Source organism: Crinia signifera, chromosome 3 (assembly GCF_055691185.1).
Source record: "Crinia signifera chromosome 3, ASM5569118v1, whole genome shotgun sequence".
Taxonomy (NCBI): domain Eukaryota; kingdom Metazoa; phylum Chordata; class Amphibia; order Anura; family Myobatrachidae; genus Crinia; species Crinia signifera.
This window is the reverse complement of record NC_139219.1, coordinates 27,497,246-27,519,508: the sequence shown is the minus strand read 5'-3', so window position 1 is coordinate 27,519,508 and position 22,263 is coordinate 27,497,246. Positions and strand designations below refer to the sequence as shown.

Below are 22,263 nucleotides of genomic sequence, written 5' to 3'. Positions count from 1 at the left end.
CACAGACACAATCCAAAAATATACAGGTAGGTTGATTGACTTAAAACAAAATGATCCCAAGAATGTCTGTGTGTGCGTGTACATGTGGTAGGGAATATAGATTGTAAGCTCCACTGGGGCAGGGACTGATGTGAATGTTCAAATATTCCCTGTAAAGCTCTGTGGAATATGTGTGTGCTATATAAGAAACTGTTAATAAATAAATAATAAATAAATGCCGCAGTCCAACCCTAATCCTCTAACCCAGTGGTATCCAATCCTAGCCTTCGAGAGCTACCAACAGTTCACATTTCCCAGACAACCTAGCTGCTGCACAGCTGCACTCATTAATCACTGACACATTTTAAAAGATACACAGATGGAGCTAATGAGCTCACTTGTGATTCTGTGAGGAGACCTGCAAAACATGCACTGTTGGTAGCTCTCGAGGACTAGGGTTGGCTACCCCAGCTCTAACCAGGGGCGTAACTATAGCACCGCAGCCCCCGCGACCGCGGGGGGGGCGCTGTGCATGTGCGGGCGCCGGAGGCTGCAGTGCTATAGTTACACCCCGCCGCCACCCCCCACAGTCTTTACCTGTCAGTCTTCAGTACACGCTGGTCCCGGCTCCCTTCTTCTGCTATGAGGACCACAACAAAATGTCCGCCCCCATGTAGCAGAAAGTTCTCTGAAACTGTCTGCTGCATGGGGGCAGACATTTTGTGGTGGTCCTCATAGCAGAAGAAGGGAGCCGGGACCAGCGCGTACTGAGCGTAGGTAAGACTGCGGGGGATGGGGGGGATTGCATGGGCGGCGAGGCGGGGGTTGGTGCGGCAGGGCGGGCGAGGGTTGGTGCGGCGGGGCGGGCGGGGGTTGGTGCGGCGGGGTGCGTGGGTGGGCGCCCTCCCTTTAACGGCGGGAGGGCGCCCAAAAGCTAGTTACGCCACTGGCTCTAACCTAACCCTAACTAGTAGTTCTTGGACTATTTGACTGTACTGTATTTCATAGATCTCACGCATGCGGATTGGTCATTTTCAAAAGCGACATCTGAGCATTACACTACCCGGCAACGCCCAACGCCACACTAGCAAGGTTGTGCAATGCTTCGCCGCACTGGACATGCCTCATCTGTCGGCCCAACCACCATAGGTAGGACAGAGGAGCGTATGTATGTGTGTGTGTGTGTGTGTATATATATATATATATATATATATATATATATATGTGTCATCGAATGTATACAGTGGGTCTTACATTTCCCTTTGGCAGATGCCGGCCACATAAGATGTTTATTTGTGTTTCCCTCATATGTAATCCTGCTGTGTTATTGTACCTCTCCTCCTGTTACTGGGCATCCTGTCTCCCGCAGTGACTGCTATACAGATATCAGGTCCCATCCTCTATGTTTTGTGCTGTCGGATTTCCCCCTGTCAAGAGCAATGACCTGAGGAAGCTCCGCACTCCTTACACGCTGCCCCTACATGCTGCACTCCATGTCACTTTGTGCTCTAGTGACGTCTACACCAATTCTTTATATACTGTATACTGGGGAGGACGGTGGCCTTGGTCACCTGCCAGAGGAACACAAGCAGCAAGCATCGTCCCTGTGCTACAGAAATAACAGCAGGTATCCTTCCAGCGGCGGCTTCCAGCTGCGGTGTGGTAATCTAAAATAGAACACCCTCAAGTCACAAAGGAACTCTAAAAACAACATTATAGAAAAAATATTATGGTATTCCCAATGTGTTCTATGGGAAGACGATGATTGTGCCGCAGTTGCATGACTAGAAATTTTGTGCCGCTCTGCCCAAAAAGTTTTGTTACTTATATGTTAGTTGGGCGCCCACTATAGTTAGTGCGCTCATACCCCCACTATCCATGTCGGCATGGAGGCTGGGTGTTCCCATGAAACGCTGGGCGTACATATGCTAATGCATCCGTGTCACAGATGCGGGGGGGCGGACAGCTGACATAACCGGATGACAGCTGCCTGCAATACCCTGCAATTCTTCACGCATATGTAAGGGTGGTCTGGACCACCCTTACATATGCCTGCGCCTTCGCCATCATTCGTTGGTTGGCGATCAGCAAAAGATGGGGGAGGTTCCCCCTAGCATGCAAATGAACAAATCCTGCTTGCGAATGGGTGGCATCGGCTAAACATACGCAAGGCGGGGTTAGGGTGACTCACAAGGATGCGAATTCGCATCCGAGCGAGTTAAGCAGAATAAGAGCCAATGAGCAATCCCTACCCACTCATAGCAAGATGCCTCAGCTTGGAAGTGTTCCATGCACTGTTTGGATTTATTTTATATATTGGATAGATATCATGTATTTGCACAGCCATAATAACATTGGGGTGGATTGGACTACAGCTCCAGGCCTATGCATTTGTTTCATAATGTGAATTTTGGCTCATATTACACGGCGAAGACGCTGGTAGATCACTGGTAAGTAAGTGTACAAAAATTAGATTCGGGGGTACAAAAGTACGGCCAGCCCTGATTTAGATGGTGTATTCCCATTCCTAGATGAACCACTTGACCTTATATCATACCCCTCAAGTTTGCAAAATCCGTCACTCACTGTAGATCTCACGGGCAAATGGCTCACTTGGAGCAATAAGTTTAGCCAGAGGGTGTTCTTGGGCCCATAAGCGGTGGATAAGGTGGGTTAGTTCAAGAACTTGGGGTCCTGTTGTCTGCTCCGGGATAGTCCTTAGTCCAGTGTTGTTGGGGGTATCTGTACACCAAGGAGAGGCTGGTAGGTTGGCACAACTGACGCGTTTCGCCAGTTAAACTGTCTTTTCCAAAGTTTAACTGGCGAAACGCGAGAAAATCGCCATTGAGATTTAAAGTGAGCCAATTGCCCATGAGATCTACAAATAGTGACTTGAGGGGAAGTGGTCATTCTAGGAACGGAAATACACCATCTAAGGGGGGTATTCAATCACCGGCAAGCATCTCCCGTCGGGGAGATGCCCGCCGGGCCCTATTCAATGCTGTCTTCCCCGATAGCAGTGAGCAGAGTATCTTCGCAGAAGGAGCCCGACATCACAAGTTTTCGGGCATGTTCTCGCCTCTTCCCAGCCGCAACTTGCGGCCACACCCCTTTCTCCTCTCGCTGCAGGAGAGACATTGAATCCTGCCTGCATGTTCTCGGTTGAGCTGACCGAAAACGGGACTGGGTCACGGCGGTTGAGCAAGCTCGACTGCCGTGACCCTCACATTGAATACCCCCTAAATGTTCATCTATGTAAGAGACTGATAAAATGACAATGCCAGTTATTCTTGGTTATTAGCAAAGCTTCAATTATGTATTCATAATTATCAGTTGTTCTAATTGTGATATTTTTGTTATTGATTTCTTATTTTTTTTTTAATTAGTATTAAATGGTTTTATGCAAATATCCCATGGTAATTATTTCAATCCTTCCTCATAATAAGCCCAGGGTTTCTTTGCACTTCCCCCCCACACTATTATTAGTGCGAGTGACTCCCCCACTCCACACGGCAGCTTGAAAGTCCAACCCATTCCAGCGCCTGTTTACCCTTAGGCGCACTTCTCTCAATTTTTGTTGTTGTTATAGAACCAGCCTAACAGATTCTAACTGCCATTTTACAGGCTGTGTTGAAAAAATTACAGTTAGGATCCAATTGGATACTTTATCTCTCTCTCAACAAGCACATTTTTTACTACAAATCTCATCTAACAACACCTCAATACACACATACAGCAGGACCCTCCTGCCATTGTCAGACTAAGACTGTAGCAGGGCATGCTCGGATGTGTAGTTCAACATGTGCTGGAGGGCTGAAGGTTCACCATTCCTGGCATACTACAAAATGACAACTACAATCCCATTGGTCTTCACAGTGCTCCACTTGACCTCGTTTAAAAGGTTTGAGAAATCTCGCCGCAATTGCTTAACTAATACAGTTTCTTTAAAATAAGGTCTGCATTTTTGTCATACACACTAATACCCCTTTTACACTAAAAACCCTGGTCCGACCTTGGTCTTTGAACGCTGGAGTTTCCAGGGTCTGACCCTGCTTTATACTGCATTTACACAGCACTTCGACCTGGGTCGAACCTGGGTCTGCACCATTTACACTGAACCTGGGTCAGCCCTGCCTTTCCTTGTTGATTATAGATATATATCTATAGATATCTATCTATATAGATCTATATATCTATCTATATAGATCTATATATCTATCTATATAGATCTATATATCTATCTATATAGATCTATATATCTATCTATATAGATCTATATATCTATCTATATAGATCTATATATCTATCTATATAGATCTATATATCTATCTATATAGATCTATCTATATAGCTTGGAGGGGGTAGAGGGGGGAAGCTGTCCCCGGGTGCTGTGAGGGTAGAGGGGGGAAGCTGTCCCCGGGTGCTGTGGGGGTAGAGGGGGGAAGCTGTCCCCGGGTGCTGTGAGGGTAGAGGGGGGAAGCTGTCCCCGGGTGCTGTGGGGGTAGAGGGGGGAAGCTGTCCCCGGGTGCTGTGAGGAGGAGGGGGGTCCCTGCGGCTGCTGAGGGGAGAGGGGGTACCTGTCAGCCTGACACTATGATTGCCGGCACTGCCGCATCTCCCCCCTGGCGGCCGGTCCTTGCGGCGGATGGACAGTCAGTGTCGGCGGTCCCTCTGGCGCAGGGGAAAAAGTACTATTTCCCCTGCGCCAGAGGGACCGCCGACACTGACTGTCCATCCGCCGCAAGGACCGGCCGCCGGGGGGAGATACAGCAGTGGCAGCGCCGTGTCAGGCTGGCCGCTGACAGGTACCCCATCTCGCCTCAGTAGCCGCAGGGACCCCCCTCCTCCCGCAGCACCTGGGGACAGCTTCCCCAGCGCTGCACGCTGTGGACCCGCTGCGGGTGCCTGGACCCGCAGCGGGACCATTTACACCGCCATTTACACGGGTGGACACGGATAACCCCCATTTACACCGCCGAGGATCCGGGTCTGACTCGCCGCTGACCCGGATTTTTCGGCGGTGTAAAAGGGGTATAACTCAGGATCCTGACTGTTGGGCTTTTAACAGCCCGGATTCTGACATCTGTCCACTGACAGGAGGTTCTCTGGCATTCGGGGAAATTGCCCATCAGCTTCTAGGTTTGAGACCTCTCCCCCCAAAGTATGCCGCAGCACACCAGGGGCTATTCTCCCTCATGGGGATCCACGACCCCCATAGAGGGAGAACAGAACCTGTGGCGAGCGCAGCCAGCCAATGAGCCCGCAGCATGCCGAGAACAGCCAGCCCACAAGGAGTTTCTTTGTGCTCGCCCCGCTGTTGGAGTACCGGCATTCGTTATTCCAATGTCAGTGTAATGACCCCCATACCACACCCATTTCTTCTAGTGTCTGCTTTATAAAAAAAAAAGTAAAAATAGATAACCTACCCCAAATAGTCCATGAATGCTTTGGGTCTCCTTATCCAGATTTCTGGATTGTACGGAACAGTAAATACGCCCCATGCATTTATCACTGCAGTGTGCAAGTTCTCCCCAAGTTCTCAGCGACTACAGTATACAGAACAGCAGCCTGTTACTCTATAGCAGACAGAGGACCACCCACACAGCACGTCCGTGACCATACATCCTTGTGCTGTGTCTATGCATGATTTGTCCCGTGTGTGTGTGATGTGTGGCGCCGGTGTGTGACCTTCGGAATAATGCAGGATGATGGGAACAGATTCTCTGAATGCATCTCTTACCGTTCGTATTAATATTATGTTTTGCCATTTACAGATTCTTAACTACAACTAATCTCCTTTAAAAAAAAAGGAAACCACTTATCCAAGTGGACACTCACAAATGTATAGGTGACCGCTTCAGGGAGTAAAGTAGTGCATGCAGATTTTTTTTCCTATGGCACACACCCTAAATTAAATAATAATAATAAAAGGCATGAACAAATGCTATTAGGGGTGTGGTCACATGCCACTAGGGGCGTGGCCATAGATTCTTTGCAATCTGGGGGCATACAGTATCTGGATAATAGATCTACAATGTCTAGGTATAGTCAGTAAGTAGACCGTTAGAAAAGGTCAAAATCATTGTTCCCCCAGCACACTAAATGATATCGGGGGTATTAAATCTGGGTGCTGGTGTCACCCAGTGTGCTGAGGGAGACCATGTATTTTTCTCTTACTCAGTATTACCCCTCCCTTTCATGCACCTAAGTGATATCATTAAACTTAAGGCCCCCATATACTATACGATTTGATAAAAAAAAAAAAATATATATATATATATATATATATATATATATATATATATATATATATATATATATATATATATATATATATATATATATATATATATATATATATATATAAAAAATCGGGGTGAAATCAGCATGTGTATGACATCCGATCCGAAGTGCAGTCACGTGCGCATCAGACCGAAGTCAGAGGTCGGACCTGCAGAACATGAGATATATCGGAATCGGCACATTGCGGATGCTTTTTAGCACCCGCGATGTATCGCGTCATATTCCATCCATAGATGTGTGCCAGTGCTGGCGCACCGCTATCTGCAGGTCCAACCTCCGAGGGGCGAGCAGGGGCAGAAGGCAGAAGATTTCAAGAGCTCAGCAGATGAAAAGTGGACAGTGGTTAAGGTCGAAATAACAATGGTCGACACATGTTTTGGATTTTTTTTTCACATTTTTTACTGACATTTTCTTGCATGGACATCTATCGGGAATAGTAAACTGTGGTGCGAGCAGCGAGCCACCATTTGTGAAGTATGGCGAGCAAAGCGAGCCTGCAAGGGTACACATGAGCACTGATGGTGGTCACATAAGCTGGAATACAGTATGTGGCCAAAAAATAGCGTCGACCATTGTGGGTGTGGCATAGCTCAGAGACATGGTGACATGCACAAGGTTGACACAAGAAGAACGTCGACACGGAAGATGTCAACATGTTTTTTTGGGTGTCGGTATTGTCACCTGAGCAAATGGACCCCTAAATTGTGTAGCTGGACCCTCGCGTGGCTCAGCACGCTTTCAGCCAAGCACCTCCCTCTGAAACCGCTGCTCACAGCACACGTTACCGTTCCCAATCACAGCCCACGAGGATGGTAAAGTATGAAAAACACCCAAAATGTTTTCAAAATTGTGAAGAACATGTCAACTTTTCAGGTGTTGACCATTGGCATTTTGACCTATTGCTTGTTTTTCAATGTCGACCGTTGACGGTCAGTGATCTGAATACCGGCCATTGTCATATCGACCTTTTAAACCTGCTGGCTACATGTTGTTGACCTATTGGCTAGAGATGATCGCTTTGCTATTTCATTTATTAGCTGATTTAAAATAATAATAATAATTTAATAAATTATAAACCAAAAGCTATAACATCATGCAAGCTTTACCATGATAATATTGTGAACATGCAGCTCTGTATTCTTAAACATTGCTATTCCATGGGTGACGAGGGAAGTGCGGCTCACCGTGCCAGCTTCAGCAGAGGAAGTGTGATGTGACATCCCAGCAGCCCAGGAAATGCTGTGATACCGGCCAACTCCATGGTCTTGCTCTGCAGCGCAGTGTGGAACTAATGACGGCTGCAAAGCTCGGCACACTAATTTATTCTCCCTCCAGGGGTGTCGTGGACACCCCAGGAGGGAGAATGTGTCGGCATTTCGGCGGTCGGGATTCCGGCGTCGGGATTCTGAACGCCGGGATCCCGACCGCCGGGATTTTAACTGCATCCCGTTCATCATACTGTAGGGCCCGCTGCGTTCACTGTATGCGCTGGACAGTAGGTAACCTTGGACAGAAACTAAATCCACCGGTTAGCGCATCACCCCAGAGAGTTACAATAAAACACACACAGCGCGTTGTTGGAAGCATAGATTTATAAAATAAGTTATATATTTAGCAGATGAAAATACAATTTCTACACAGTCTTTGTGCCTGTATATTCTGAACAATTATAAACTCATCTTATACCGGGATAAAACAGACAGACGGCAAATTACAGTGGCGTAAGCCATCTTCTGGAACACAATAATAGTCAGGAGGGAAGTCATTATCAGTTCACATTAATGAGATAGGGGACATGACGGGCCTCCTCCCGCCTCAGTGATGTCACTAAGAACGATTGAATTCATAGGCTGCATTCTCACATTTATGTATGTACAGTGTAAGTCCCCTCCCGGATAGGTAGTCATTGATTGGCTCATTACCCAACTGCTGAGACCCCGTCCTGGTCTGATAAGGAGTCAAACACCCGATACACTTACAGTATATAGGACTTCTGTCTAATTCACATCATGCACGGATTTAAGACTGTCGCACAACTCAAACGTATCACCTCTTCCTTAAGTATCATTTTACATCCCTCACAAATCATTAAATGGACATTATTCTAAACATCATTAAAAAGATACGATCTCCAGAAGATGCACTTGGAAGATTTCCCAGTCACGGACCGTAAAACAGATACATACGTTCTAAAAGGAGCTAAAACCGTTCAAAAAGGTGCCCATAGATGGTGCGTTTTGGGCTTGCGATGCGCACTCATAACATCGCAAAGTACAAAAAGTATGTGCTGCACGTTCTTTTTTAACTAGATCGCATCTAGAACGAAACGCACACTGTTGTAGCACATCGCAGGCGTTTTGAACTAGATGTGATGCAATCTAGTGCAAAACGCACGGAGCACATTGCACCATGTGTGGGCACCTTAAGAGGCCTATTCTCGTAACACATTGTACGGTAACGATACATTGAGGCATCCATCAAGCAGTCAGTATATAGAAAGCACGATACAGCGCAACACGGACTCGGGAATACGTCACACATCTCGTATCTTTTACGACGATCTCCTTTCCCTTTTTTTTTATTCTTTAGTAAATGTCAGCACAAATGAAAACTGAATTAGCGTCTGGTTATTTTGTTAATAAAAGCTCAATCTCGTATAGCATTTGGAAGTAGGGAACATCTCTATTAATCAAAACGCGCCGACTGCTCTGTTACTCGGCCATCTTCCGTTTGGAGGGCGGCAGGAGATGGCAGGGGAGATCGTTCGGAAGCTCGTGGCCTTCTAATTTCACCTTAATTAGGTGATTGGCTAAAGCGAACTCATCATCGTCTAGCAAGCCGTCTTTGTCTACGTCCGCAAGTTTCCAGATCTTCCCCAGGACGGTGTTGGGCAGTTTGGACTTCACCATCTCTCTTTTGGCATTGGCGCCGGTAACTTTGCCGTTGACGGGAGACAGTGTGTAGAAGATCTCGTCATACATGGGTTTATCTCTGGCCACTACCCAGTCTGCATCATCGATGCCTTCTCCTGCCCCTTCCCCATAACCGTGTCCAAACGGGCCATTCTGGGTGCCCTCAAACGCTCCTCCTTTCACCATCTGGACTGGCTTCTGAGTTTCTTCGTGTCTAACCAGTACCATCAAGTGGGCAATGTCATGGGCCAGCATATCGTCCACCGTCTCCAGAAGCTTGCACTTCAAAGGTTGAAACTTGTTAAAATCTTGGGATTGTAAAAGGTCCTGAAAATAAAGCCCAAAGAAATATTAGAATTAAAATATGATGTAATTCTCATTTCACCAATAGAAGATGGAATGCACATTTACGCGTTTCACTAGTATAGGATGGAATTCACATTTTGACACGTTTCACTAATATAAACTGGAATTCACATATTGATGCGTTTCATTAATATAAGATGGAATACACATTGATGCGTTTCAGTAATATAGGATGGAATTCACATTGACGCGTTTCACTAAGATGGAATGCATATTGACGCGTTTCACTAAGATGGAATGCATATTGACGCGTTTCACTAAGATGGAATGCATATTGACGCGTTTCACTAAAATAGAATGGGATTCACATTTTGACACGTTTCACTTACAGAGAACAGAATTCACATTTTGATGTGTTTCTTTAATATACAGTAGAAAGGAATTCACACTTAGCCACATTTCATCTGTGTGACACCACCACGCATTCCACCAATGGGATCATTTTTTAAACTGTATGATGCCAAGTGAGATTGGGCTTGCTTATTGGGTACACAGGGGTCTGTGTACTAAGCCTTGATGAGAGATATTGTAAAGAGAAATAAAGTGGCAGCCAGTAAAATGGCAGTTAAGAGCCAATTGGCTGGTACAGTACTTGATCTCCATCCACTTTATCTCACTCCACAGCTAAGTATAGTGTTCCCACTAGGATGTTTTAGCGGGGCGCTGCGCCCTGCCCGATTTTTAAAGGGCAAAATGCGCCCTGCCCCTCTAGCAGCGCCCCGCTAAATCAGCCTGCAGTCTGTCCCGCCGGAGTGCCCGGGCCGTCGCATCGCTGAAGGGGGCTTGCCCAGCCATGGCTACGTCCCGGCAGCTCAGTGACGTAGTCATGGCCGGGCAAGCCCCCATGTGCGACGCGGCGGCCCGGGCACGCCCCCATGTGCGACGCGGCGGCCCGGGCACGCCCCCTGTAGTGACGCGGCGGCCCGGGCACGCTCCCCTGTAGTGGCGCGGCGGCCCGGGCACGCCCCCTGTAGTGACGCGGCGGCCCGGGCACGCCCCCTCGAGTGACGCGGCGGCCCGGGCACGCCCCCTCGAGTGACGCGGCGGCCTGGGCACGCCCCCTCGAGTGACGTCGGCGTGCCCGGTCCGCCCCTCCAGCGCCCTGCCTCATTTGGTTCCTAGAAGGAACACTATAGTACATATACCTCGTAAAGCCTTGCAAATAGCAAAGTATTTAAACAAGAGTACACAAAAACACTGCTTTACCTACTAATGAATTTTAGATTAGATGACCAAATACATTATTATCCATCGATTAGGTGTTGCATAAATGAATCAATAAATAAATTATAAATTTAGATTAGGTATAAATCTATTGCTACATGCCATGTATACCGGAGTTATGCAAGAAATTGGTAATATTATTTCACAGGAATGGGGAGGGTGCAATACCCTCTTGCTGCAGTACCAGCTACAGCCATGAGATGGAGGCAGAGAGTGATCCCAATCAGTTCCTCACTACAGTACTGTTCCCAGCATATCACAGTCAGGATTTACAGCCGTTACTGCACAATATAAGTGTATGTTTTGAATTCCTGCGGTTTTTGTATATATTATACTGTATGTGCTGCATACATATAGAAAAACTTCTGTAATTCCCAAAGCTGAAAGACTATGTTTGTGTTCCACATGACGCACATTGTGCACATGCACTAAACAGGAGGGAAACGGTCATCTGTCAGACCAGACTTAGGTCGACAGTCATTAGGTGGACCCGGAAGGTCGACTGTCCCCATGGTCGACAGGGTTAAAGGTCGACATGAGTTTTTCACTGTTTTTTTAAACCAACATGTGCCGACAGGCGGTATTTGATGCCCTACTATCCACTAGGGCGTGGTGGGAGAATAAAATATGTTCCCGAAGCATTGCGAGCGAAGCGAGCGATGCGAGGGGCTGCGGTTCGACTCCAACTGTGTCCATGTCGACATTCGGGTAAATAAAAAAACAGTGAAAAACTCATGTCGACCTAATAACTGTCGACCTAAAACCATGTCGACCTTGAGTCAGGTCGACCTTGAGCCCTGTCGACCTTCCGGGGTCAACCTAATGACTGTAGACCTAAGTCTGTTCTGACAGATGTACCGCTTCCAAACAGGGGGGGGGGGGGGAGGGAGGTCTGACAGCGCTGGACATCAGGTGACCGGTAATACTATATTAAGGAGCGGTCCCTATGCCAATGACGCAACGGGCCCCATGTGTGACACTGTACCTGCATCTTCTTCAGGTTTGGGAAATCCCCTGGAGAGATCTGATGTTCTCGCTCGATTCGGGCGTAAATCTCGCCCAGGCTGGCAATCAGTTCCTTCTTCTTATTGTCTTTGCCAAACACGGCTGGCATCTCCTTCTTCAAGGAGCTGATGATATAAGCGTGGACCTGCGGGCGGCATAAGAACACTGTCAGCTCCGATCTGCAAAGGTGCAACTCCCAGAGAAAAGCATTTATTCCGACGACAGATAACTGCGGAACCAAGGTTCTGTAACCCACGGCAACCGGACACTAAGCAGCAGATTGATCAGCGAGCGATATACTTGTTCACACTCGTTGTAAATGATAACCGATGCTCCAGTCAATCGGCCCCTAACTGCCATTATTCGAACATGTGGTCAGTTAGGAGCCGGCTGGTTGGAAATTTATCTACATTCACTTTGGGGGAAATTTACGAAGATGGGAGTTCGATTTCGTAAGGGGTGTTGCGCTATGGGCAACCAATCAGAATCTACTTATTTATTTAGTACCTTCTAAAAAATAGATAGTATCCGATTGGTTGCCCACAGCAACATCCCATGTGACATAGAACACCCATCTTAGTAAATTCCCCCAAATTGGCAGCCCAGCGAACCGGGCTGAATTAGCCCCTTAGTGTATAGACCCATCTCTCTTTCGCTCTCGCTCTATGTAAATGCCCTCAGTAAAATCATTACACCCCCTCCCCTGTAATGTATCATGTATTTTCCGTCCCATTTCATTATTCACACAAGAAAAGCATTGCATGATTTCCTGTGACCGTATGACCCCGGGACTGTATTCGGAGGACAGAAAGTCACATCATACACAGGAAATACCGAACGTGAATCCCAGCGCAATACAAACAGCTACAAATCCCCAAACCCAGACCCACAATAGAACAGTTTTACTTTCTTGTCATTTATATTTAAACCCCTCTAAAGCCGCTGAAAGTCACTTTGTGCGGAGCGGGAGGATGTGGCCACACGAACGGCTTCTCTATTCCGGCATCATCATTATCACTGTAATGCACGTTCCAAATAGGATCATTATTTCCACTACGCTCTGTATAACGGGAACATTACCACACAACCTAATAATTATGGGAGAGATTTATCAAACTTTCTCAAAAGGAGAGCTAGTGCCAAAATGCAGTTTCTATGAGCAACACCTCTAAGCAATTTACTGTACTAAGGGCCTAATTCAGTATGAGCTGCAGTTTTGCGAGGAAAAAAACAACAACTCCCAGCAGCATGCTGTGGGGACCCATGCAGTACAAAGCCGCCTCATCCATTGGGTCCATCTCTGCAAAGCGCACACAATAGTTTGCGGGCGCATCGTTATCATGTGTTATCGGCCATTTTTCAGGTCAAAGCAACCTCGTCAGCCCTCCCCCAAATGGTCCTCACTCCTGTGAGATTTGGTTGCAGATAATCTACTGTGTCTAGACTCCGCCCCAAAAGGTCGATGTGACAAAGGTCAACAGGGTCAAAAAAGTCAGTGACAAAGGTCGACTTGAGTGTTTCATCAATTTTTTATTTTATAAACCGGCTTGTTCTTACTTCACCATCCATGTTGACATACTATAGGCGCACTAAATAAGATTTTAAAATTGCCAAGGCACACCATGAGATCCCCACAGGGCAAAACACATTGGCCCCCACAGAAAAAAAACAAAACCTATTGCCCCCATATAAAAAACAATCACACTGGTCCCCACAGGTAACACAAATAAAATACAATGGCCCTTTAAATGAAAAGAAGAGACCAGTAAATAATACTTGAACTGGTGGTGGCTGTAAACTAGTTTGGGCATCTCTAGAACTGGGGCACACTGGAGAACAGCTCAAGGCACACTAGTGTGCCACGGCACAGTGGTTGAAAAACACTGCTGTAGAGGGATAATATAATAGTGTGCGTGCGTAGTGATGTCCCGAGTTCACTTGCTGTGCAAGGGTACAGGTCACACCAATTGGAGGTCCATGTTGACCTTTTCATGCCAACATTTTGACCCTGTTGACCTATTGTGTGTTGACCTTTTGGGGTCGACCTATGAGGTCTGTCCAGATATTGTCTATCTAATAAACCACACCCGCGTTGTACGGAGCATACCCCTGCAATGGTCCCTCGCCTTCCCTCATCGCTACTTCTGTCGCTATGTGATATGTCATTTTCGGTAATCTGCAGGGTTTGCTGAATTAGCCCCTAAACGCATGCTCATAAGCCTGAATTCAACTTTTTAAAAACACATTTCCCCACTAGTATACTAAAAGGGGGATCCTCCCAACTATTGTTTAGAGACAGATATCTGATGACCCTACTGTGCTTTGATGATGGATCATCTCTACAAGCACTCAACCAATCCCCTCCTGAGCAGGTGAAGTGCCTCAAGATGCCACCTCATTCATGAACTGTGATGGGTCCATTAAGGCAGAGTTTGGCCACCACAGGGCTAGAGCTCCCAGAAGAATTACATTCCAAAACTAAAACAAAAAGCAATCTCTGAAGACGATCACTTAGACTCACCTTCGACAGTCGCGCCCTCTTGATTAAGTCATTGAGTTTCCTTAGGGCCGCATTGCGGGGAAGACTTTGAATGTCCCTAAACAGATCCTGCTCCTCAGCCTCAAATAGCTTGCGGTTGTCAGGAATGAGAAGAGGGTGGGACCAGAAAGAGCCAATATACACCCGGATTACTTCTGGAGTGTTGACTATCTTCCCTAAGGACCACATGAGGGCGCCATAGACCCTCATCAGCTGCTGGGTCTCAATCTGGTCCGCCTTGTTGAGGACTACGCGCATCTTGTCCTCATGGTTCTTGAGAGCTTTGATGACTTCCGAGAACTCATCGGAGATGTCTAGCTTGTGAGCGTCGAAGAGCAGAATGATGCGGTCGACTCTCTCAGCAAACCATTCCAACACTGCTGCAAAGTCATAGCCTGAAATGATAGTGGAGTTTATAGGGTTATTACAGGATAATGACTGTAAAAGCCTCAGGTTTCTGAGGAGGATTTTACCACCTTTGGTCAACTTTCATTTGTGTTGCTTGGACATGACCTCCTTTAACCTTCACCTTTAAGTTTTGATGTTCCAGGTAGATTAGTTTATTGTTGGTGCGCAGCTGACCTACATCATCTACAAGGGTCACAAGCTACACTAGAATGTAAACTGGTCTAATGGTTAACAGTTAGTAAATGTATCCGGTTACCATTATACACACTGTATGGGAGACTTACCTGTAGCTCATTGTTTGAATGAACTTTAAGCAAAAAAACTCATAAAAATGTAAAAAACTTTTTGCTGACAACTTCTTGGTAATCTGTAAGAACCGGTTAACCAAAATGTGACAGTACTCCCAAGCAGGAGGACTACAGAAAGTCTTGGTGGCGGGATTTGTAAATTATCCCACTTTCAAACAAAATAGCCCTTAAATCCAGACTTTTACTCGCATTTGTGTGGTGAGTTTTCTGTAGGTCCCAGCTTCACAACCCCCTGTTGAATAGCAAATTACCGGGTAGAAATGTTTAACCCAGTAATTTGCCTTTCTGTGTGAAAGGGGTATAAAAGATGTGGAAAGGTGTGAACAGGAGAGATTTAGGGCAAAGTATTCAAAACAAAACAAGTTATCCCTTTAAATGCTAATGTTGCTTTGAGAAACGTGCAAAATATCTGATAAAAATGCCAGGGTCGTAGACGAGGAATATCAATCGCTTTAGTTATTGCCGGCAAATGATCTGAAGTCAATTAACTGAAGTTTAGTTAAATATAGCGCCCATAAAAATAAATAAAAGAAAGTCGCTGTGAGCGAAGCCGGCAATTTTTGCGGATATTATTCACATCTCTTACAGCAACGTTGGCACTGAAAGGGTTAATAAAAGTTACCGGTTGAGTCTCATATCCGAAATGCTTGGGAACAAAATTATTTTGGATTTCAGATAGATTTGCAATTCCATAATAAGCGATCATGGAGATCCAAATCTAAAACACAGAATGCATTTATGTTTTATACACAACCCCAGAGGTAATTGTATACATATACAGTATAGGTTTAATAAGTATGCACATGAAACCAAATTTGTGTACATACACAAAATGCGTTTATGTTCCTTATACTCCTTATGCACATAGCCCGAAGGTCATTTTATACAAGATTTTTAATAAAATCAAACAAAGTTTGTGTGCACTGAACATCAGAAAGCAAAAAGGTGTCACTATCTCAGTCACGCTCATAAAATGACATTCTGGAATATTCCGTATTTCGGATATGGGAGACTCAACCTGTACTGTAAATGCATTTTGTTAATCCAAATTATTATTATATTTTTTTTTACAAAATATTAACAAATAGATTAATTGTTTTTAATGTATCATTTCTAATTACAAACAAGTTATTTTTTTTTAAATCTGCTTTTGATACAATATTTTATTCATTTGCATCTTAGTTTTTATAAAACATTTATTACAGAATTCAGAGCATCTTATTATGCTGAATACATGAATAGTGTTATTTTCTGATATTACATTGTAGTGTTCTATAGATCGAGTGTTGTAGTTTAAATAAATGTTTTCATGATATGCATTATTTTAGGCGTATACCTGTACTCCTGTAAGCCCCCCCCTACCCCCAACCATCTATATAATTACCGGCCGTAATGCTACATTTTGATTTGACCATGCGGATGCTAAAATCATGCACAAAATCCAACACTGCACAACTCTTTCTATCGTACCCAGCAGATGGGGATGCGGTCATCTATTAGAATGAACTTAGATCTACAGTCATTAGGTCGACCCCACTAGGTCGACTGGCAGGAAGGTCGACCTGACTTAAGGTCGATATGGGCCAAGGTCGACATGACTTAAGGTCGAATTTGCATAAAGGTCGACATGAGGAAGGTCGACTGGTCATAAGGTCGACATGGGTTTTTCACTGTTTTTTTGAGCCGACAGGCGGTATTTCATGCCCTACCATCCACTAGGGCGTGGAGGAGGTTTTGCTCGCCACCGTGCCCGAAGCACGATTCTCATTGCCAACTGTGTCCATGTCGACATTCGGGTCAAAAAACAGTGAAAAACCCATGTCGACCTTATGACCAGTCGACCTTCCTCATGTCGACCTTGGCCCAGTGGTCGAAGTGGGGCGGTATACGGGGGTATGCCATACCGCCACTTTAATCTGAAGATAAAAAAAACAACTTTTTTTCCCCCTCAGGATGCTCTCTGATCACTCAGCAGCACATATTGTGCTTTTGTAATACCCCTGTACAACGGGGCAGTCTGGCAGGGGACGTTGATGGACAGGGGGGTGCCTGAAGGTGCGCACTATATTCACTCTTTACTTTTCCATACCCCCACTTCAAAATTTCCACTTCGACCACTGCCTTGGCCCATGTCGACCTTAAGTCAGGTCGACCTTCCTGCCAGTCGACCTAGTGACTGTAGACCTAAGTGTGGTCTGACAGATGAATCGATTCCAGCAGATGCCACTGCAAAAAGACACACACCAGACACTCATAGGGGTAATGATCGAATGTACTAGAAATAGAAATACTTTAACCCTTTGAGTGCCAACATCTGTGAGAGATGTTCAAAATATCCGCTAAAAATGCCGGCGTCGGTCACATGTGTTATATAAATTCAAATAAAAAAAATGGGTCAAAAAAAAAAAAAAAAAAAAATTATATGTCCTTTATAAAAGGTAAACATTACAAATTCACTTGGCACTCAAAGGGTTAAATGTGTTAAAAAAAAAACCCCAAAAAAAAACAGGAATACTAGCCACAAAACTAAACAGTAAACAAACAAAACAGCAGTGGAAAGAATTGTATTGAGAAAAAAATTCCCAATCCCCAAAAAGACCCAATAAACTAGAATATAAATGAGTACAATAAAACACGTGCATATATAGTAGCACATACAGATGGAGCCGTTCTTTTTGAACTCACCAGCAATACATTCCTGGTGGCTGGCGAACGTAGACGCGCGAGCGTCTCACACACTTGCACGTCCATTGCAGAGAATGGGGCACGTGAGAGTCTCCGGCATATGCATGCAACATTCGCCAGCGATCGGCGCGCTCCCTCTGTCACATTTTTTTGTCTGTCGTTGTCAACACGGGCCCCCAATTAGTGTAACGCACACCCTCACTTCGCTAGACATGCTTCAGGACTGGTCATGCTCCGCTACACTTTAACATTTCCAATTGTAGTCCACATGGATTGTAAAGTATGAAAAATTCTTAAAAATATATATATTTTTTCAAAATGGGAAAAACTCATGGCGACCTTTTTATGTGTCTACCTTTTTCATGTCAACCTTTTACCCCGACCTTTTGACCTAGTGTCTTTCTAGACACTGTTGATCAACAACCCCCCCCAAGAAAAAAACAAACCTATAATATATTTAAATACCAGAATTAAATAATCAGCAAATTCAGAAATTCCTTGCCAACTAATAAGGTCATCTATGTATTAGTCACAGAGCACATGGGTCACCCTGAATAAGCCACCACAAAAAACCTATTCATCGATTTGCCCCATGTTCAGGAGATTCACAATGGTTGGGGCAAATCTGGTGCCCATAGCGGTCTCTTGAGTTTCCCACTCATTACTGTGGCAGACCAGTATATAACGGATTGCAAGCCTTGCTTTTGGGATTCACTCCATTGGGATGCCGGCGTTGGTATTTTGTCCGACAGCATCCCATCCACCAGTCATCTGTATATTCAGATGAATGAAATACTCTTGGACCAAATGTCCATAAAGTCAGTGGTGTTCTCCTACCTTAGTACATAAGCTGCTCTACTTTGGACCTATTAATGCAGCAATGACAATAAAAACAGTTTATTACAATTTACTAACAGGTGTAACACTTTTCTATTCAAGTCTATGGGGCACATTTTTGAGTTTTTGCTGCAAAAGAAATTAGAAAATTTCCACATTTAATTTATTAAGATATCCGATATATCGGCCCAAATCCGAGAAGTCAAACCCCATTTTTGCGCAGTTAAGCGATTATCGTACGACTGTGCATGCATCTTATCGGAACTGCCCATTTTATGGTCTGCATCATTTTGCAAGGTAATTAACACTAATACACTATTAAGGAGCGGTTACAGGAAGTAACCAGGAAGTAGGCGCCCTGATAATACACAAGTACCCTTTTCTAATATTACATGTACCAGGTGCTAGTCTGCGAGTCCCTCCGGGGTTCCTGACTCCACACGGAGGACGTGTAGTTTATGTAACTGGTCTCTAGATCATGGAAATTGGGCCTGATTCAGACCCATTCAGATGGGGCTGAATTCTGCCCCATTTCTGATGCTGGGGGTCTGCGCATGCACTAATATGAGCATGTATTAATGCCTTTGGTGAGTACCACACTCGCAGAGGCGTTCACTGTCAGGGGAGGGAAGGGGGCCCATTGTCTGCAGTAAATATGGCACCTAGAAGTGTTACACCACACAGAGAAGCAGGAGAGCGGATAATCCAAAGGTTACAGGTCACCGTATGGTCAGAGGCGTCACACGTTATCCCTCATCTGTATCCAACAGAAACAAATAGGTCAGCTGGAAACGCTAGAGAAGACGATAAAGAACACGACCGCGTACAGGTGGGGAAAACACTCAGACATAGATACCAATAGGAAAGACTGTAAATCAGAAACAGCTGTAAACAACAGGATGTGTTCATTAGGTCAACGGTGAAAAGATCGACATGATCAAAAGGTTGACATGAGTTTTTCACAAAAAGGTCTTGCTTGTACTTTACCATCCCAGCGGACTTGGAGGGGGAATATAATAATGTGCGGAGCGCAGTGAGGGGATGCGGTACACTGATACACTGTCCATGTCAACACAGACATTCAAAACAATAAAAAAAAAACACTCATGTCAACCTTTTTAATGTTGAGCGTTTGCTTGTGTCGACCTAATGCATGTTGACCTTTTTAATGTGTGAACCTTTTGACTGTCGACCTAGACACTGGGGGTTATTCTGGTCCGTTCACACTGACTAAAACCTCCGCATGGGGACCGATGGTGGGCATATGTGCATGGTCATTTCTGTGCATACACCGGGTGCGTGCGGCCATGGCGAAAAGACTGATTGCCGGGTACATGCACCCAAGGCTGCAGCCAGGGGGCGTGGGGCGGATAGTCACGCCCATGGGAACGCCCAGCATGGGCGCTCCCATGTAAATGCTGGGCAGTCCCATGGTGATCGGCCAATGGCGTTGGTGCCGAAGGCGGGCAACTTCCTCCTGAGGGTGCATCTGAGACCTGTGTCACTTCGATATGCGTGCACGTTCCACATCATGCGATTGTCGACATGCGCATTTGCTGGGCGGGGTTTGGCAGCGTGTCTGTGTTTATGGGTTCCGGTTTCTAGGTTGACGACGTGATGTTATAAAACACATAAGCCATGTATAACTGTGATCCAGGCGTAATTTATGTGGTTAAGGTCACCATTCAAACCTGTAACGTCAATTGTCGCAATATCGCGTCTTCCGAGCGTCGCACATGTGTCTACCCAAAGCCCCTCAGGAATGGAAGCTCTTGTGAGCAGGGCCCTGTCCTTTTGCTGTCCCTACGTAATTATGGAAGTCTCTGGTTCCTTTGAGCCTGCGGTGACTGGTGCCCAGTGTAATAATTGTGCGATGATGAGCGTGTTACGATGGGTTTTGGACATATTCGCTCTAGTGGGGCAGCGGGTTAACTGAACGCTGGCCGTGTGAAGTTGTGGACATGCAGTCAAGTCTGAATTACCCCTTATGTACGCTTTGTAAAGTTTTTAACATGTCAGTTACTGTACGATGGGCCTAATTCAGGCGTGTAAGGAAACGCACAGCTGCAGGGAAGAGTCTGTGCGATCCCATGCAAATAACGTGCAAATGCAGCAGTTGTGTCTGTAGGAGATAGATGCCTCTTGCATGGATTTGCCAGGTCGGAGTGTTGCCCCTGAGGACACAGCATCGGATTATCATCGCTACCATCGGTTGCGATTCGCCATGTTTGCAGGCAGCGGTCAGTCTGCGTAAGATGAAGCTTACTCAGGCTGGTTGGCTGATTCGGACACCCGGGTTCACTAATACAGCTTTCAGACCGCACTCTAGACCCGGGTAATTGCTGTGTCTTTGCGGCCCCAACACGGGTCGAGGTGCGGTCTGAAAGGGCCACCATGGGTCGAGCAACACGGGTGCTCAACCATGGTAATGACCAGGGTTGAACAAGGCTCTTACCCGTGTCAAGTGCAGTGTGAACGGGTGCCTGGGTAGAGCGACCTGGGTCCCGTTCTCAGTATAGAGGAGACAACACTGTCAGCTCCAAGTGGTGCCTCCTCCCAAGCCCCCCAGTGACACGCCGCCGCTCAGCTCCGCCCAGTGTGACACTGAAAATAAGCCGGGTCTTTCAGCTTTCAGACCGCATATGCCATGTCGCTCTGAGGACAGGACCCACGTCCAAATCCCAGGTGCGACACGGCATATGCGGTCTGAAAACGGTATTAGTCTGCATCCCACAATAAACCCTGGACTTGGTACGCCTCTAAAACAGGGGGCGACACCTTTGAAGAACCTTGTCAGATGCCCCCCCCCCTAAAGCTGGGGTTCTAAAACCCGGACCCCATACAGTTCACGTTTTCCAAGTCACCCGGCAGGTGCACAGGTGCATTCATTACTCATTGACACATTTTAAAAGAGCCACAGGTGAAGCTAATTATTTCACTTGTGAATCTGTGAGGAGACCTGGAAAACATGCACTGCGTGGGGCGCAGCGGCGTAACTATAGCACCGCAGCCCCCGCCACCGCAGGGGGGCGCTGTGCATGTGGGGGCACCGGGGCTGCGGTGCTATAGTTACACCCCCCCCCCCCCAATCCCCCGCAGACTTACTTATCTTGCTGGTCCCGGCGGCTCTGTTCTTCTGCTGAGGACCACCACAAAATGGCCGCCCCCATATAGCACACAGTTCTCTGAAACTGTCTGCTGAATGGGGGCGGCCATTTTGAGGTGGTCCTCAGCAGAAGAACGGAGCCGCCCTTACCAGCGAGATAGGCAAGGCTGCGGGGTATTGGGGGGGCGTATTTGCAGGGGCGGCGTGCTTGGCAGGGCGGCGGCGCCCCCCCCTAACGGCGCGGGGGGGGGGCACCCAAAACATAGCTACGCAATCTGCATAACCCCAAATCAGGTTTACTAACTAATCTGAATTGGGCCTTATATACCGAACAGCAAAACCCTTGTGGTACAAATAACTTACAGATAATAAAAATGTTGCAGCTTCTCCGTTCGCTAGGAACCAGGGACATGGCCGAGACCTATTAACTCTTTAATACGGGGTGTAATAGGAAATAATAACGGTATAATTCTCCTTAATCCAGGAGCATAAAGCAACTACAGGACGGTCCTTTAATGTCAGGGATTCACGCGCTGCTTTCCACCCTGCAACTGTACAAAACCGCCGACACTTGATCTCTGTTAAACAAAG

General features: G+C 46.2%; 1 protein-coding gene across 1 annotated transcript in view; it reads right to left on the bottom strand.

The window, feature by feature from the left end:
* Window positions 1–7,856: 7,856 nt before the first annotated feature.
* Window positions 7,857–22,263, bottom strand: part of EHD3 (EH domain containing 3) — a 44,717-nt gene continuing 30,310 nt past the window's right edge. The window contains exons 4-6 of the mRNA XM_083175512.1: window positions 14,311–14,723; window positions 11,770–11,934; window positions 7,857–9,521 (exon numbers count right to left, since the gene is read on the bottom strand). Of these exons, the coding sequence (XP_083031638.1) occupies window positions 8,994–9,521; window positions 11,770–11,934; window positions 14,311–14,723 (1,106 nt within the window). The 3' untranslated portion in view covers window positions 7,857–8,993. The remainder of the gene's footprint in view (window positions 9,522–11,769; window positions 11,935–14,310; window positions 14,724–22,263) is intronic.